The 17,950-nt window shown below is 40.8% G+C and overlaps 2 protein-coding genes across 2 annotated transcripts; one reads left to right on the forward strand and one right to left on the reverse strand.

Moving 5' to 3' along the window:
- Positions 1-7,361: 7,361 nt before the first annotated feature.
- ankrd37 (ankyrin repeat domain 37) lies at positions 7,362-10,700 on the forward strand. The gene is made up of 4 exons (XM_067403080.1): positions 7,362-7,681; positions 7,889-8,047; positions 8,159-8,250; positions 9,643-10,700. The coding sequence occupies exons 1-4, from the start codon at positions 7,658-7,660 to the stop codon at positions 9,863-9,865; spliced, it is 498 nt and encodes a 165-aa protein (XP_067259181.1). The 5' UTR covers positions 7,362-7,657; the 3' UTR covers positions 9,866-10,700.
- Positions 10,652-17,908, reverse strand: ufsp2 (ufm1-specific peptidase 2). Its single transcript, XM_067403079.1, has 12 exons — positions 17,782-17,908; positions 17,476-17,554; positions 17,166-17,349; positions 17,027-17,087; positions 16,668-16,822; positions 16,359-16,551; positions 15,031-15,177; positions 13,638-13,802; positions 13,199-13,323; positions 12,456-12,532; positions 12,040-12,164; positions 10,652-11,644 (listed from the first exon to the last, which is right to left on the reverse strand). The coding sequence occupies exons 1-12, from the start codon at positions 17,782-17,784 to the stop codon at positions 11,558-11,560; spliced, it is 1,401 nt and encodes a 466-aa protein (XP_067259180.1). The 5' UTR covers positions 17,785-17,908; the 3' UTR covers positions 10,652-11,557.
- Between the last annotated feature and the right edge of the window lie 42 nt (positions 17,909-17,950).

The raw sequence follows: 17,950 nt of genomic DNA on the forward strand, positions 1-17,950 counted from the left end.
GGAGATCAAAGACCTAGACAAGACGGCCTTCTTAGACGCCCCGGTCTCGCCTTCTGGTCTCTTCGGGCCTGCAGTGGATGGCTTCACTGAGCGCTTTACTGCCGCGCAGAAATCGTCTCAGGCTATGAGGCATTTCTTGCCTAAGCGCTCCAGCTCCGCTTCTGCGTCTAGCCGCCCCAGGACTGCGCCGGCTCAGCAGAACAAACCAGCCCCACCTGCAACACAGGCAGCGCCGCCCCAGGAGCATCGCCAGCGCTCGCGCCCTGCGAAGCGCCCTCCCTTCCCGAGGCGCCAGGGACCCCGGCCCAGGATTGTGCTGGACCCGGTGCCTCCGAAGTCGTCCTGATTCGTCGGACAGGAAGAGGATGGGGGACCGTCCCGTTACGACCGGACCACCCCAAAAGCTCCCACGGGTAATTTCCCCTCCGCCTCGTTTATTTCCGGGCGTGGGAAACATACTCCAAGTGACAGCTGGGCCCACACCTGTTGCGCCCACTCCAAACGCCGTTTTCACGGCGGACAAATTTTTACCTCATCACAAAAAGAGCAAATTTCCTCTTCCACCCCTCGCGGTGTACGACCCTCTCAACGGCGGTCTGTCACCCAACATTATTCAACCCCTAGCCACTCGGGCCGAGGCCTGGCAGGCCATCCCCGATGTGTCAGAATGGGTCATGGGGATCGTAAACCAGGGCTACTCGCTCCAGTTTGCACGACGGCTCCCCGCTTCGCCGGGGTGCTTCAAACATCGGTCAATCCGGACGACGCTCATGTCCTCCGGGCCGAAGTCATGTCGTTGCTGGAAAAAGGAGCTGTGGAAATGGTTCCTCCGTCAGAGAGCGAGACAGGCTTTTACAGCCGCTACTTTCTGGTCCCCAAAAAGGATGGCGGTCTCAGACCCATCCTGGACCTCAGGCTTTTGAATCACTCCCTCATGAGACGGAAGTTCAAAATGCTGACGCTGAAGCAGATCCTCGCGCACATTTGCCCCGAGGACTGGTTCTGCTCGCCGGACCTGAAGGATGCGTATTTTCACATCCAGATAGCCCCCCGTCACAGACGATTCTTGAGATTCGCATACGAAGGGGTGGCATACCAATATACGGTCCTGCCCTTCGGGCTGTCTCTGGCTCCCCGCACTTTCACCAAGTGCATGGACGCGGCGCTTTCCCCTCTGAGACAGATGGGAATCCGGGTTCTGAATTACCTCGACGACTGGCTCATCTTAGCCCGTTCGCGAGACGAGCTGGAACGCCACAGATCCGTGCTCCTCAGCCATCTACAATGCCTGGGTCTCAGGGTCAACTTAGCCAAGAGCTCGCTATGCCCCACTCCAACGAATTTCGTTTCTGGGAGCAGTTTTCGACTCGGTCCGTATGACGGCAGTAGTCTCGCCAGAGCGCGCCCTGGCAATTCAGCAGCTCACGGCATCTGTCACGAACAAAGCCTATCTCCCTCTGAAGTTTTTCCAGAGGCTGCTAGGGCTGATGGCTTCCGCCTCCCCGGTGCTGCAGCTAGGCCTTCTTCGGATGCGGCCTCTTCAGTACTGGTTGAAGTTCCGGGTTCCTCCCAGCGCATGGCGGCACGGCCGCCTATGTCTCAAGGTCAATCGGGCCTGTCTTCTAGCCCTGAAACCTTGGATGGATCCAGTATGGTTCCAACGCGGAGTCCCCTTACAGGCGATCTCACGGAGGACGGTGCTCTCAACAGACGCCTCCAACTTGGGCTGGGGCGCTGTGTGCGAGGGCAGACCGGCCTTCGGCTCGTGGAGCCACGAGGAAAGCCATCTACACATCAACTGTCTAGAGATGCTAGCAGTGATGAAAGCCCTTCAGTTCTTTCAGGCTTACTTGACGGGACGTCATGTTCTAGTTCGGTCAGACAGTATGACGGTGGTGTCATACCTGAACCACCAAGGCGGTCTTTCGTCCAGCCGCTTATGCGCTCTGGCGAAACGACTGCTGGAATGGGCTCTTCCGAGGCTTCAGTCGCTCAGAGCGACTCATGTTCCTGGCAGGAACAATCTGGGTGCGGACATGTTGTCACGGAGCAACATCCCCTCCGACGAGTGGATGCTCCACCCCCAAGTGGTCCTCACGATCTGGGAGTTCTTCGGGAAGGCAGAGGTAGACCTCTTCGCCTCAGAAGACAACTCTCATTGCCCAACATTTTTCTCGAAGGAAGTAGATGCTCTGGCCCACACATGGCCCAGCACGCTCCTTTATGCTTTCCCTCCGATCGCACTGATCCCCCAGGTCATCAGGCGTATCAGAGAAGACCAGCACAGAGTCCTTCTGGTGGCCCCGCTCTGGAGGAACCAGGTTTGGTCCTCAGAGCTATTCAGGCTCTCTCTAAGAGCCCCGTGGCCGATTCCCCTGAGACGGGACCTCCTCTCTCAGGCAAACAGAACAATCTGGCACCCACAGCCGCAGCTCTGGGCTCTGCACCTCTGGTCCCTCGATGGGAGCCGACTAGCCTCCCGAGGACGTCCTAAATACCATTTCTCAGGCTAGAGCCCCATCTACGAGGCGCCTCTACGACCAGAAGTGGTCAGTCTTTGTTGATTGGTGTTCAACACGCAACATAGACCCTGTGGAGAGTGACGTATCTTCCATACTGTCTTTCCTCCAAGAACGCTTGGAAATGGGGCGCTCCCCTTCCACGCTTAAGGTTTACGTAGCAGCCATTGCAGCGTTCCACGCTCCTATTGCTGGCCAATCGGTGGGACGAAACGGGCTCGTGATCCGTTTTTTGAGAGGTGCTAGGCGTTTGAATCCTCCTCGCCCTCTCACTATTCCCTCCTGGGACCTCTCGTTGGTCCTCAGGGCCTTGAAAGGAGCCCCATTTGAACCAATGGGTTCAGCCGACCTCAGGCCCCTAACACTAAAAACCGCTCTGCTACTAGCACTAGCATCGGTAAAGCGTGTTGGCGATTTGCAGGCCCTCTCTGTGAACCCTGCATGCCTCGAATTCGGGCCTGGTGACTCTAAGGTCGTTCTGAAACCTAGGCATGGCTACGTCCCTAAAGTGCTCTCAACTCCGTTTAGAGCTCAGGTCATCTCGCTCTCTGCTCTTCCTCCCTCGGCGGACGAACCAGAGCTGCAGCTACTCTGCCCAGTCAGGGCATTGAGGACCTACATAGACCGATCACAGTCTTTCAGACTGTCGGATCAGCTCTTTGTTTGTTTTGGCGGCCGCACCAAAGGGTCTCCGGTCTCGAAACAACGCATTTCCCCGTTGGATAGTGGATGCTATTAACCTGTGCTACTCCTCACTGGGCACTAATTGCCCCATAGGAGTCAGGGCCCACTCCACTAGAGGAATGGCTTCCTCGTGGGCTTGGTCCAACGGAGTTTCCATCCAAGACATCTGTGAGGCGGCCGGCTGGTCTTCGCCGTCCACCTTTGTCAGGTTCTATCACCTCGATGTCCCGACCTTACAAGCTCGGGTCCTGTCGGTGTGATTAGCGGCTTCCAACAGGTCCCGCTTCACGCCACCATAGGAAGTATCTTCCTTCAGTGTAACCATGGGTTCGGTTAGGCTTTGCCTCCGCTTGTCCTTTTTGCCCCCCTCTGGGTGGCCAAATGCAAGCTATATCGTTCCCAGCCGTGGCACGGCGTGGTTGAATTCGTTCCCCATACGCAGTACGAGTGAAGTATCGAAAGGGAACGTACTCGATTACTAACGTAACCTCGGTTCCCTGAGATACGGAACGAGTACTGCGTCACTTGCCGTGCCACGAGGCTGCGGCTCAGGGTCGTCGCTTCAGTCGATTGACACTGAAATCCTATGGCGAAACGCCTGCTTATATAGCCCTATACCCCGCCCATTTCGGCGGGAATATTCGCGCGCTTTGTCGCCATAGGCCGCGCAGCTATGCCGCGCCGCCATTGGTTCAACAACTTGTCTATGAGTGAACCAATGACGGTGCAGTTACACTGCGTTATTGAAAAAGGCTTCAGCAGCGGGGAAAAAGGGAGACCTTTCCCCATACGCAGTACTCGTTCCGTATCTCAGGGAACCGAGGTTACGTTAGTAACCGAGTACGTTATTTGTGCAATTATCATCTTTATGTGGGTTGTGCATCGGCACGGCTCCTCAGCGCGGATGAATCTAATGGTTTGAGGAGAATGTGTGGCTGTCAGTCACCGCACCGGTGGATACTGTACAGGTGCTTCAGAATCACAGATTGTAGTCTTGGAAGTATGACCAAAATAAGAATTTTCACCAGAAAAAGTCATCTGAACAAGTAACAAATTTGCTTCTTTTGTTCTGACCAACTGAGAAAAAAAGCATTACAATAAATTGAGCTAGTAATGGTGATTAAATCTAACGATCTCATAGCTCATATCACATTAAACCATGGTGCAAATTATTATAATTGTTACACTTCTCAAATTGTTAATGTTAACAACATCAGCATTGTGTGTATTAGCGTTACCTGTAGATTTCAATCTAATCTCTAATTGTCCATTTGTCACACCATAGAATCCGCCATCAATATGATAAGTTTAATTATTTCAGCTGCTGTTAGAAAAGGCTATGATCCGCCACCTTCAGCATCATCACCTGCCATATAGCGTACTAGCTGGGCGTCATTCTTTATGTAAACAGACGTGACGTAATGACGCAAAGATGAACGGCAGCATGCTCAATTTCCCACAGAAACCTACCAGTACCACGAATTAGCATTAACAAATGAACAAAAAAAATTACAAGCTTACCGTTGTGAATCGGGCTAAGGTAAGGAGAGAGTTTTGAACACTGTATATGTACTAACTCAAAAATTGATTTTGGATCATTTTTAACCAAAAAAGTTATGGACTGCAGCTTTAGGGGCCGTTCACATATTGCGTCTATTTTGCGCTCAAATTTGTTATTTCAAATGTAGCCGTGCTAATAATGGAAGCAACATGGTTACAACGCGCATGCGGTGCGTTTTCCAGGCGCATCGAGATGAAAAATTCTCAACTTTTCAGAATGCCGCAAGCACACCGCAGGTCATGTGAAAAGAACCAACCGATCAGCTCATCTCCATAAATATATCTAGTAGTAAAGCTGATGCTAGAAATCAATTAATCCTTTGCTGAAACTTACTCGTCCTCTTGGAGAGCACAGTTCATTGTTGCAATGACAGACGGCACAGGAGCGCAAGCACTTTGGAAAGAAGGAGAAAGTTTTTAGAAGCGATATGTGAACGGCCCCTTAAACTGTGATACTGTACAAATATATGGCTCAGTTGCCATGAGTGATGCGTTTTTAATCTTTCATATGCCACATAGTTTTTTTTTAAAGACCCAGTTTTTATGTGAAAAATAATATTTTAAATATTATAATAAATTAATAATTTTTTTTTTTCCACTCATAGCTTTGTTTTGCTATAGTCTATTTATTAAATCTATTTATTAATTAAAATTTATTTATTTAAAGGTGCCCTAGATTCAAAAATTGAATTTACCTCGGCATAGTTAAATAACAAGAGTTCAGTACATGGAAATGACATACAGTGAGTCTCAAACTCCATTGTTTCCTCCTTCTTATATAAATCTAATTTGTTTAAAAGACCTCCGAAGAACAGGCGAATCTCAACATAACACCGACTGTTACGTAACACTGGATGTGCACAGCTGAATCAACAAACTAGGTAAGCAAGCAAGGACAATAGCAAAAAATGGCAGATGGAGCAATAATAACTGACATGATAACATAATATTTGTATTGATATTTGTAAATTGTCTTTCTAAATGTTTCGTTAGCATGTTGCTAATGTACTGTTAAATGTGGTTAAAGTTACCATCGTTTCTTACTGTATTCACGGAGACAAGAGCTGTCGCTATTTTTATTTTTAAACACTTGCAGTCTGTATAATGCATAAACACATCTTCATTCTTTATAAATCTCTCCAACAGTGTAGCATTAGCCGTTAGCCACGGAGCATAGCCTCAAACTCATTCAGAATCAATGTAAACATCAAAATAAACACTGTACTTACGCGATTAGACATGCTGCATGACGAACACTTTGTAAAGATCCATTTTGAGGGTTATATTAGCTGTTTGAACTTTTTTTATGTTGTTTAAGGCAAGCGCAAGCTCTTGGGGCGTGGAGCAAGAGAATTAAAGGGCCACACACCCTGAATCGGCTCATTCCTAACTATGCCCCAAAATAGGCAGTTAAAAAAATGAATTAAAAAAAATCTATGGGGTATTTTGAGCTGAAACTTCACAGACACATTCAGGGGACACCTTAGACTTATATTACATCTTTTAAAAAAGGGCACCTTTAAAACTTTTTTTTTTTTTTTTTTTTAATTCATCACTGTTTTTTCTCTAAATTTTTCCAAAGACACTTTAGCACTCCCTTGTGGCCCCCTGGCCCCCCAGTTTGAAAACCCTGCTCCTGAACAATAATGAATGAATGAATGAATGAATGAACAACATTATTAAATTGATATCAAAAAATTAAAAACAGAAAAGAAAATTAAGGGCAACAATTAAATGCAAGTCAAATGATGTACTTTCATTAATGTCATTAACTCATTTTCACTGTCGAATATTGTTTTGGACTAGCTAAATATTGTTTTGGTCTAAATCCTAAATCTGCATGCATTCATTCAATTGGTGAGGTCAGTGACAAATCAACCACATTAACCACCAAAGCTGCATTATCTGTTTCATAATATTAATTAAGCTGTTAAACAAGCATTGCCTTTGTCTCTGATATTATAGTACGTGACCACTGTGCATGTTTAATGATGCTGTTGCCAGCACAGTCTTAAAGTAGGGCATTCTGCTAAATTGTGGGCGTGTAGCACATAACATTGCCTCAAAGCCCCTTTCATGTTTGCTTGGCACAAGAGGCATGACAGATGATCCATCATCCTCACACTATGCAAGGCCAGACTGCAAGTCCACAGTCCCTATCCAGATACCACCCTTTGCCATTACAATAAATGTTGTGAAATACACGTGTACATGACCAAGTGAAGGACAATGCCGAACAGTGCCACATCGCAGCAGCAGTTTACAGGCTGTAAGGGTTTACATGTTCAGTTTTGTTCAACCTCACTTGTGATGTAGGCCTGTATTGTGTTTCTGCAGCAAAGAAAAGTTTATATAAATTGTGAAAGCAGTAGATGCCAAATAACAATGAACTCGAAAGCATGAACAAGAAGAAAAAACATAATTTCTAAGAACATCCCAACAAAATCATTGGTGTAATTTTGTCTCTTGACCAAATCTCACTTCAACTTAGTTTTATTTATTTATTTATTTTCTTAAATAAGACAAATACATTTCCAGAACAACATAATGTAAACAGAGGCATTATTAAATCTACTTGTTAAAGCAGAGTGTCTCCGAGTATGTGTGAGCTGATGAACAAAGTGCCTACGTGTGGAACTGCACACAGCTTGTTCGCGAGCTGTAGGCGGATTGATGCATAGTCACGTGCCACTGACTACCCATTCTTGATTCTGATTGGTCAGTATCAAAGAACCATGTGGTCTAAATAGCGTTTATACTTCTGCTTTTTATTGTATATGCATGTGTGCTTGTTTGATTGCGGAACACTGATAACCAGCAGCGGAATAGCTGTGTCACGCCCAGAGAAACTTTTAGACGGCATTATTCTTTGTTGAATTATCCGGACATCAGCTATGTTTTTGCTTGAGACAGAGTCGGTAAGTCAATTTAATTAAAATGCTATTATGAGTATAAAAAGAAAGCGCTATGTTTAACCAAGTCACTAAAAACTGCTGTTTTAGAGATGTAAGAGATCATAACGAAAGTTGTTCTGTATGTCAAAAGACATTAAATAACGCGCTTTAGACTCCTTGAAAATAATAGTCCAATTGGTTCAAATGTGGTTTCATTGAATATCCATTCAGCTGGACTGCACGAGTAATCTTTTTGAAAGTGGATATGCTGTGAATGGAGAGTTGAGTGGTCCCGGACACGGACAGTCTCCTGCGCATCTTGCGGCATGCGGAGGTCAGGCTTTCTGCTTGCTTTGGCTGCTGCAAACAGGTGCTGATGCAAACCAGCAGGTAGGCTACGCTGTCTCTAAAACTTCAACAAAAAAAATAAATAAATTAATAACCTAGCGGGTGTTGCTTGGGTTTCTGTTGTAAATAATGCCATTGTCTGTGTTTTTTAAGGACGCAAGTGGAGAGACGCCTATTCATAAAGCAGCCAGAGCGGGCAGTTTGGAGTGCATCAGTGTGCTGATGGCAAGTTATGCACATTTCGAGTAAGTGTGTGCATGGGAGGTTGAATATTTCCTCCTTTCTGTGTTTGTTTGACAGAGAGAAACTTGTATATCCACATTATTTGCATATTTACAAATTAATATTATAGTGCGGTTATGCGGTACAATAATGTCCCTATGTTGGTTGGAAATCACAATATCATAATTAGCATTGGCTATATGAACTTCAAATAATTTAATCTTTTGTTTTTTGTTTTTTTTTTTTTTTGAGAGAGAGAGAGAGATAATTCTGTGACGTTTTATGGTTTGTCTTACTTTTAAATAGATTAAATATTAGATAAAATGACAGAACTTAAAAATTTAGAAAAGGACATTTTAAAATTGTAAAATACATCCAAATTTACAAAAACATTGCAATAAAAAGACATTGATGTTGTGGCCTATTTAGAAAATATTTCTTTCATATAGACTGCAATACCATTCTTAAGTTTGGGTCCTTGAGATTTTTTTTTTTTTAATGATTTTGAAAGTCTTTTAATCTTACCAAATTTTATTTAAAAAAATCTTAATATTGTGAAATATTACAATTTAAAAGTTTTATGTTAATATATTTTAAAATGTCTGTGATGGCAAAGCTGAATTAGCTACTCTAGGAGTCTATCAGTGTTGAAAACAGTTTTTGTGGAAACATTTAGACATTTTCAGATTCTTTGATGAATAGAAAGTTCAAAACAACAGCATTTGAAATAGATTTTTTTAAATAGTGTAAAAGTCTTTACTGTAACTTTTGATGAATCCAATGCATCCTTGCTGAATAAAAATTCAAATTTCTTTTTTTTAAAAATAAATAAATATTGTAGACTTATAAGCTAACTCTCAATCCCTCACTGAAAATTGACTAACTTTTTTTTGTTTCTTCTTGTTACCATTGTTTTAAAAAAATCAAGCCACATGCCCAGTTAAAGGGATAGTTGACCCAAAAATTAAAATTGTCATCATTTACTCACCCTCATGTTGTTCCAAACCTGTACAAGTTTCTTTCTTCTGTAGAACTAAAAAGATTTCTTTTGAAGAATGTTGGTAACCAGACAGTTGATGGTAGCCATTGACTTCCTTAAAAGGAAAAAAAAGTACTACGGAAGTCACTTGATACAGTCAACTGTGTGGTTATCAACATTCTTCAATATATCTTCTTTTGTGTTCAGCAAAAGAAAGAAACTCATACATGTTTGGAACAACATAAGGGTGAATAAATGACAGAATTTTCATTTCTGAGTGAACTATCCCTTTAACAGAGTTTATGTGCTTAAGATTGTCCCAGTGCATATCTGAAAGTCTGGTGCATCATATAAAAATTTCAAAAGAGCTCAAGCATTATTTACCTGTAATTATGAATATTAATAAGCCTTCAATTATTTTTTCCCTTCCGCTCAGCATTTGCAACAATGCTGGACAGACAGCTGAAGATATTGCATGGTCTTGTGGGTTTGAGGAATGTGGAAGGTTTTTAAACATGCATCGGAGAACACGGGACTTAAAGAACGCATCATCATCCCCTCTCGCTGAGCGGCATGTGCTGAGCAGCACTCTCGCAGGACAGAAGAGAGGCCGCACAGTCTCCAGCGCTCAAGACGGGAAGAAAGCAAGGGACTGGTGATCAATGCTCTCATAAAGAGAGAGAATTTCAAGTAACATATAGGCTGTTTAACCACTGAAGTGAATGGTAAACAGATAATGCTTCAGTATGCTCTCAGAATCTGAATTACCTGTGGACATTTGGTATTGAGCCTACTGTAGCCTCAACAGTGAAGAGAAATTGACCCTGTTCTGGGATCAGTGATTTGGGGTCTTGAGTTCAAGTGGAATCACTGACACTGTAAATCTGCTCAGAGTGGAGTGAGCTTCACACACATATACCTGCCAACACAGAGCAGACGGCAATCAAGGCAAAAGCAGAGAATTTCCTGGTGGAGATCGCAACTTCTGGGTTTCTCACTGGAAAACGTGCAACATTTAACTTCGATCACATATGCCTTATGAATCAATTAATGCTCTCAGGACTTTATGACAGTCAGTTGGGGACCGTGGAAATGAGTGGATATAAATGAGCAAAACAGAAGACAGCTGACTTGCTGCCAAGCTTGGCTAATCAAGACATTCTTTATGAGGCTAGATTAGTCATTTTTGGTATATATAAACTAAGGTAAAACATGACTTAAATGCTGTGGCAAATATTAAGAGAATACAGTATGTGACGTTTTGACGATGTTTTTTTTTTTTTTTTTAGCTGTTTTAGAAATGATCTTAAAGAAAGAGATTTTAGCTGCTGTTCCTTTTATTGAATTGCAGGAAGCCTTGTCTTGTGAAGATGGTTCAAAGATATCTTGTGAATTTGATGTATGATGAACTCGTAAACTTGGGTAGTCTCAAGGATATTATGTCATTACATTTTTTTTTTTTTTTTTTTTTTTTAACAGTCGCTAGGACATTTCTCAACTCTCCACACAGTAAGCACAACAGCAGTCTATGTGGGCTAAACTGGATCATTTTCTATTACTTCGGCACAAAAAAACCCTCTGTACCTACAGGACAATTTGCACGTTTAAATACTTTTTTCAGAACTTATAATCAAAACATAATGCTAAACTGTATAAAACATCAATTTGCTACGTTTTTCTACAGTAATACCATATTGAAATATATGCAAAAATATTGAAATATAGTGCAAAAAAAGAGACACATTAGAAAACAATTAGATGAAGCTGAAAATCTAGAGATGCAATTCTTGTTCTGTAAAGAAATGCTATAAAAGAAAACCATAATGCTATATATACTGTACTTTTAAACCATAATGTTTTATGAGTGACAAAGTGTGTTTGTTGGGTGACAACCTGTGCTATTGCTTATTTGAGACATTTATGAAGTGTTTTGGTAGTTTTTGTGCATTTTTTTATTTGAAATTAACTGCTGTGCCAAACTGGAAGTTGGTTAAGAGAACTGTGTTAAGAGTTTTGAAAAAGAGACCTACTGTAAGTACTGAGAAATGTAACCTAGTGGTTTTAAAAAAAATAAATATAAATAAATAAAAAAACTGTAATATATTATAATAATACAGCTTGACTGAAAATCCAAGACATTGCTGAAATCATTGTAACCTTTAGCGTGACTGAAAACGCATGTTTAAAACATTGTAAGGAGGACAATGGGTAATAAATGATAAATCACTTCTTTTTTTTTTTTTTACTGTGGAATATAGTTTTGTACTCATTAAAAAGTTAAACAATGAGACTTCCTGTGGTTTCATGGACTTGCAGGAGTAGTACGAGTGAATAAGTGTCTTGCATGTGACTCAGATGGTCTTAGGTCTCTGGGGAAGGCAGAGGTTGTAATATGCATTTTGATCCCAGAACTCTGGTCCCTTCCATCCACACCAGCCCTGAAGAAAACACACACATTAACAAATGACCTACTTAAAAAACAACAACACTGAGCTATCGATTCACAAATGATAACTCATAATACACTAACTAATATAAATAGGATATTAGGGAAGCTCTAGGTGCAGCAAAATCTGTCAGTTCATATTTGATATACATTACTTGACTTTCAGACAACATTTTAACAGTTGCTAATACCTGAACAAGTAAGTGATGTTTTACACCATGTTACATTTTAAATCCCATGCGTGTCTGGGTATAATGGAGGAACGACTCATAAAAGGTGATTATTATTATTGTTTTTGCAGAAGTTTGTTTCATTAGGACAGAATATAAAGTTTAACTTTGTATTATTAAAATAAAAACTCTTGAGTAGTGATGGTGTCAAATGTACCTTGTCAGTGATGGTCTGCAGGTCCTCTCCACCAGTATAGTGAGGGTCCAGGATAAGAAAGCGTATTTGTCCAGTGTTCTCGCTCCACGCTACACCTAGAATAGTGTGTGCAAGTACCCCCCCACCTGGTGAGAAAGAATTACCAAGCTTTTACATCTAAAAATAGCAAAACAACAAATTACATAATGTCAAGACATCTTAAAAATACAGTAAAAACAGTATTATTGTTTATACAGTTGAAAACTCTCAAGAAAGAGTTCTGATTATTATCAATGATGACAACACATGCTATATCAGAAGTTGATTATGATATATTGTTATTATTATATACATTATATATTATCATAATCAATGATAATGAATGCTCCCATTCAATCCCAAGTTGAAGGAAGGCGCTAAAGATAATGTTAACGTACCAATCATGATAGGAGTTCCTTCAGTCTGGAAGTGGTTGGCCAGCTCTCTGCCCTTGGTTGCCAGCTCAGATCCCTGACTTCAACAGAAAGGCAAACATTTTTACAATTCAATCCATTCAGAAACTTTTATTGTCAATCTATTTCAGCATAATCTAGCATCTGCTTTAGTTACGTTTAAGGCTGGAATACACCACAAAACTTTTGCCTAGATATTTGCCCTGATTTACAGTCTAGAGAAGTTGACGCTAGTTATCAGACATCAGAGCCAGACTTTGGCCAGTCGGAGTCAGGGTTTTCACAGAAAATCGCATAGTATACAATGGTCACCAACTCCAATTTTTTAACATCATACTATGATTCCATCCAGTTGGAGGATATCAAATGTGTTTAATATTTAACTGATTTTAGAACTCACATTGTTGTATTTTTCATGCATCTCCTAACATGTTTCTGCGAGTTTGTTGTGTCTTGTAGCATGTGATCCTCAGTAGTTCAGTTTATGATACCCAGTTTTTGTCTATAACCATTTTCTAAGTCGGCAAATATATTTATCTAGTGTTTTAAAATTTGATCAGATTTTAAAAGTTGTGTAAAGTATTCCAGCTTTTAACCAAAATGCATAGCTCAATTGTGTGAGGTGGTATACAGGAGAAACATGTAAGTTTTTCAGAGTCTGGCCATTAAAAAGAAAAAAGAAAAAGCATAATCACCCTAAATAATAAACATACAAAACCTCAGTCTACCTGACAAACAAGATCTTTGAGGTGACCCCCAGCAGCTGGTTAAGGACAGCCTGAACTTCAATGGAGCCGATCCACTGACGTGATCCAACAAAACGTGGCTCTTTATCCCCAACATCCACAAGAGCCTGACAAACCAACAAATGTATAGATTATAAGAAGGGCTGTACCTCTTAAATCCATATAACAAGACAGCATAACTTTAACTCCATCCCATACAGCAAGGGTTCTCAACACTGGCCCTTGATGTTCCTTTTCCTACAGTTTTGCTCCAACCCAAATCAAACACACCTGAATAAGCTAATAAAGGTCTTCAGGATTACTAGAAAGTTATAGGCATGTGAGGTTTTTTTTTAATCGAGATTAGAGCTAAACTGCAGGAAATTTTGATCTTGAGGGCCAGAGATGAGAACCCCTGCCATACAGTGACAGTTGTGTTTACCTGCTGGATCTGCATGTGTGTGGGAACAGCTGTCTCCACATATCCTTGCTGCTGGAACCAGGAGCAGATAGTCTGAAGAGAACGATATGCACATCCCCAGCCATCATCATCCACACGATCCTGCATGTAGTGATGATAACTGTACACACCCTGCACCAGATACAGCTAGAGAGAGAGACAAGAGAAAGTTAATGGATAAACGTACTACTATTGGTATCAAGAGATTTGGCACTTTAAAATGTGCTCATGAACATTTACACCCGAGGGGTAAAAACCTTTGAATTCAAATATCAAGGTAAATTGTACTTTATTTTTCTGCCGGGAAACATGCAAGTATCTTCTGTTGGTTCCGAAGGGCAATACTAAATGAAAAACAATGATATTTAAACAAAATAAGAAAAATTGTGACATCTTCATCCTGTTCAAAAGTTTTCACCCCCCCCCCAACTCTTAATGCATTGTGTTTCCTTCTGGAGCATCAGTGAATGTTTGAACCTTTTTTAATAGTTGTGTTTGAGTCCCTCAATTGTCCTCAGTGTGAAAAGATGAATCTCAAAATCATACAGCCACTGCTGGAAAGGGTTCAAATATGCAAAAATGCTTGAAAACTGATGAATCTGCAGGACCTGGATGATTTGTATGAAGAACAGAGCTCAGTTTAACTGCTCAGGACAAACAAGAGACTCATGAACAACCATCACAAAAAATAAAAACAGTCATGAATCATCAGGGAACCACACACAGTATTGAGAATCAATGGTTCACATACTTATGAATGGGGTTATTTTAATAAATTCAGCTATTGTTTTGTCTTGTGAACTAAATGCAAACATCTTTTATGTACAATATCTTACTCAGGACAGTACTAAACATTTTTTATTACCCCTCTTATTTTATTAAAGTAATTCTCATTTTCACAGATTCTGCAAGGGGTTCACATACTTTTTCATGCCACTGCATTCATCCGCCTTTAATGGGGTTATTGGGGTAATTCACCCACAAATTAAAATACTCCGATTATTTACTCACCCCCAAGTCACTACTCACTTACAAGAGTAGTATGTCCAAATTCAAAGTACCCATGAAAGACTAGGCAAAAAGTACCCGGAAGACCTACTAATTCTGGCAAGATTTTGAAGTGTGCATACACTTCCCCTGAGGCCATGGGAGAGGATTTGTGAATGTCAGTGAAGTAACACAACTGATACTGGTAGGTCAAGTGACTGACAACATGGCGAGCAAAGTACATCCGGAGTACATTCATACTACTACACATTCATTCTACATAGAACATACTTTTTTTAGCAAAAAAAAAAAAAATAGATAACAGAATGACATGAGGTAAGAAAATCAATTTAAGTGGGTGAACTATTCCTTTAAAGCACAGTCTCACCTTAGCATCCTCAATGTTTGGTGGGTTCAGATGTACGTGGGGATTGCGGAGGTAACCGTCTTTATAGGCTGCATCGGGGAAATGAAAGGCATTGGCGCGTCTCAGGTATGGCCTGTCACTTGGCAACTCAAACTTCCTATGCAGATCCTACATACAAAGGAAACTGACATGATTTAGAAAATACCCATGTGCATCACTAATAAATAGTAATGCTTAGGACTGACATAGACATTCAGTCTTCAGTGTCACATGATACTTCAGAAATCATTCTAATATTTTGATTTGGTGCTCAAGAAATTTTTTTTATGATCATCAATGATGAAAACAGTTGTGTAGCTTTTTTTATTTTTGTGTGGAAACTGTGATACAAGTTTTACAGGATTTTTTGCTGAATAGAAAGTTCAAAAGAACAATTTATCTGCAACAGAAATCTTTTGTAACAATATAAAAGTCTTTATTGTCATCTATTTTGATCAATTTAAAGGATTAGTCCACTTTTAAACAAAAATTTCCTGATAATTTACTCACCCCCATGTCATCCAAGATTCAGGTTCATGTCTTTCTTTCGTCAGTCGAAAAGAAATTAAGGTTTTTGATGAAAACATTCCAGGATTATTCTCCTTATAGTGGACTTCAATGGCCTCCAGACGGATGAAGGTCAAGTTTCATTGCAGCTTCAAAGGGCTTTAAACGATACCAGATGAGGAATAAGGGACTTATCTAGCGAAACGATCTGGAATTTTTCTACAAAAATACAACTGTATGTGCTTTATAAACACAAAATATTGTACTTCCGCTTTCTGCATTCTTCAAAACGCTTACGCTGTATGTCCTACGCCTTCCCTATTCAACTTACAGAACGAACGTGGCGCCAGTTTCGATTTTGTCTGTAAGTAGAATAGGGAAGGCATAGGACATACAGTGTAGCTTTTTGAAGAATGCGGAAAGGCGATATTTTATGTTTATAAAGCATATACAGTTGTATTTTTGTAGAAAATGACCGATCATTTCACTAGATAAGACCCTTATTCCTCGTCTGGTATCATTTAAAGCCCTTTGAAGCTGCAGTGAAACTTGACCTTCATCCGTCTGGAGGCCATTGAAGTCCACTATATGGAGAAAAATCCTGGAATATTTTCATCAAAAACCTTAATTTCTTTTCGACTGACGAAAGAAAGACATGAACATCTTGGATGACATGGGGGTGAGTAAATTATCAGGAATATTTTATTTAAAAATTGACTAATCCTTTAATGCATCCTTGCTGAATAATGTATTAATTTCCTTCCAAAAAGTTTTGAATGGTAGTGAATCTGTGCATGTCTTGCCTCTCTGATAGCCTGTAACTGGCTGTCTGGCACTCCTGCTGGGTAGATCACAGTGGTGAGTCCAGCTGGTTCAGGCAGTCGAAAGTGAAATGGCTGTGGCACAAGAAAAGAGGAGCCCTTCCTGTACCGCAGCACCACCTCTTCCATGTCTGCTAACTGCTTCCTTAATGTCTCCACCAGCTCTGTACACACACTGAACAATTGCACACACAAACAATCGTTCTGCTGCATTTCACATCCAGATATTAGCATTAAAATCATTGTAATTAACACACCACTTCCTTACAAAAAAAACAAAAAAGCACTCACAATGTCAGGCTCTCATCGGTGGTCACAGACAAAACACAGTCTAAATGCAATGGCATCTTCACAAAGTGCTGTTGTGTGCTCATTTGGATAAGACTCGGAGCTTCATTCCCAGCAGGATCTGTGACCTCAAACAACAGCTTCATATTCACTACAGTCTAGAAAAACAGAATTTCTGTTAGAAGGACTGTTAACAGTCACCACCCTTCAAATAGTGCAGGGGTTTTCAAACCCCCAGATGGGTATAATTATGGGTTTAATTATATATATAAGAAATGGGTTCCTCGTAAAGGGAACATCAAATTTAGGGATCCATGGCATCAAAAAGTTTGAAAACCCCTGATCTAGAGAAATTCTCTTACAGGTCCAGATCTTTTCTTATCTTTCTTTTTTATGCTCTTCTTGCTCCCACCATCATCTGATCTGTGAAAAGCAACAAGAAAGTATCTTATAATGAGAAAAACAAGTAAGTGTGTGCAGTTATCAATATAGATCACTTACTCTATATACTGGAGTATGTCTCCACATGATGATGCTTCTGTCAAGCTTTCCATGCTTGACCGGAAACCAGTGTTGGGCCATATTAATATTGGACTGTTACAGACAGTGAAAACAATACTTTTGGATGAAACCTTGGATCGAAGACCCTGAAAACTTTTTGATATGATGCTTTGACTTTGTGAACCTGAAAAACATAGACACTTTTTTTCATATCCAGCATATTTTTTTAGATGTAATTCATGAAGACATCTAAAATTAAAAGTTTTATCCAATACAAATCCAGTTCATTCTTTTATAATTTGAGACTTACCATTTGGATTGTCAAGCTGGCATGAAAACTCCAAGATTCCCTTCACTCGAAAAATAATGGCGCACTCCTCTGAATAAACCTGAGGAAATCAAAATACACACCATTAACTACTAAATATAGAAATAACTGAGTTCATAGGTATTGCTGTTCATTACAGTATGCACTTCTCTGAGAAGCATATGTTGACAAAAGGCTAGTTCATATTACATTAACATAGTGTGCAAACAACGTTTCACGGAATACATGCGGTTTGATTTCAACTACAGTTTGTTTGTTTTTTGTTTTTTAAAAAAAGAAGCTTATTACCATTTTAATTCCCTCGATCAAGCATCAAATTCAGCTGCTGTCACCAGGAGGTTGACATGTTTGATGACGTATCATAACATGTCCACATCTTCCTCGTATACTTGATGTCGTATCACAGGGAAAAAAGTCTCTTACTGCCCCCTGCTGACACGAAACTGACTACTCAATG

This window comes from Chanodichthys erythropterus, chromosome 12 (genome assembly GCF_024489055.1).
Source record: "Chanodichthys erythropterus isolate Z2021 chromosome 12, ASM2448905v1, whole genome shotgun sequence".
NCBI classification, from domain to species: domain Eukaryota; kingdom Metazoa; phylum Chordata; class Actinopteri; order Cypriniformes; family Xenocyprididae; genus Chanodichthys; species Chanodichthys erythropterus.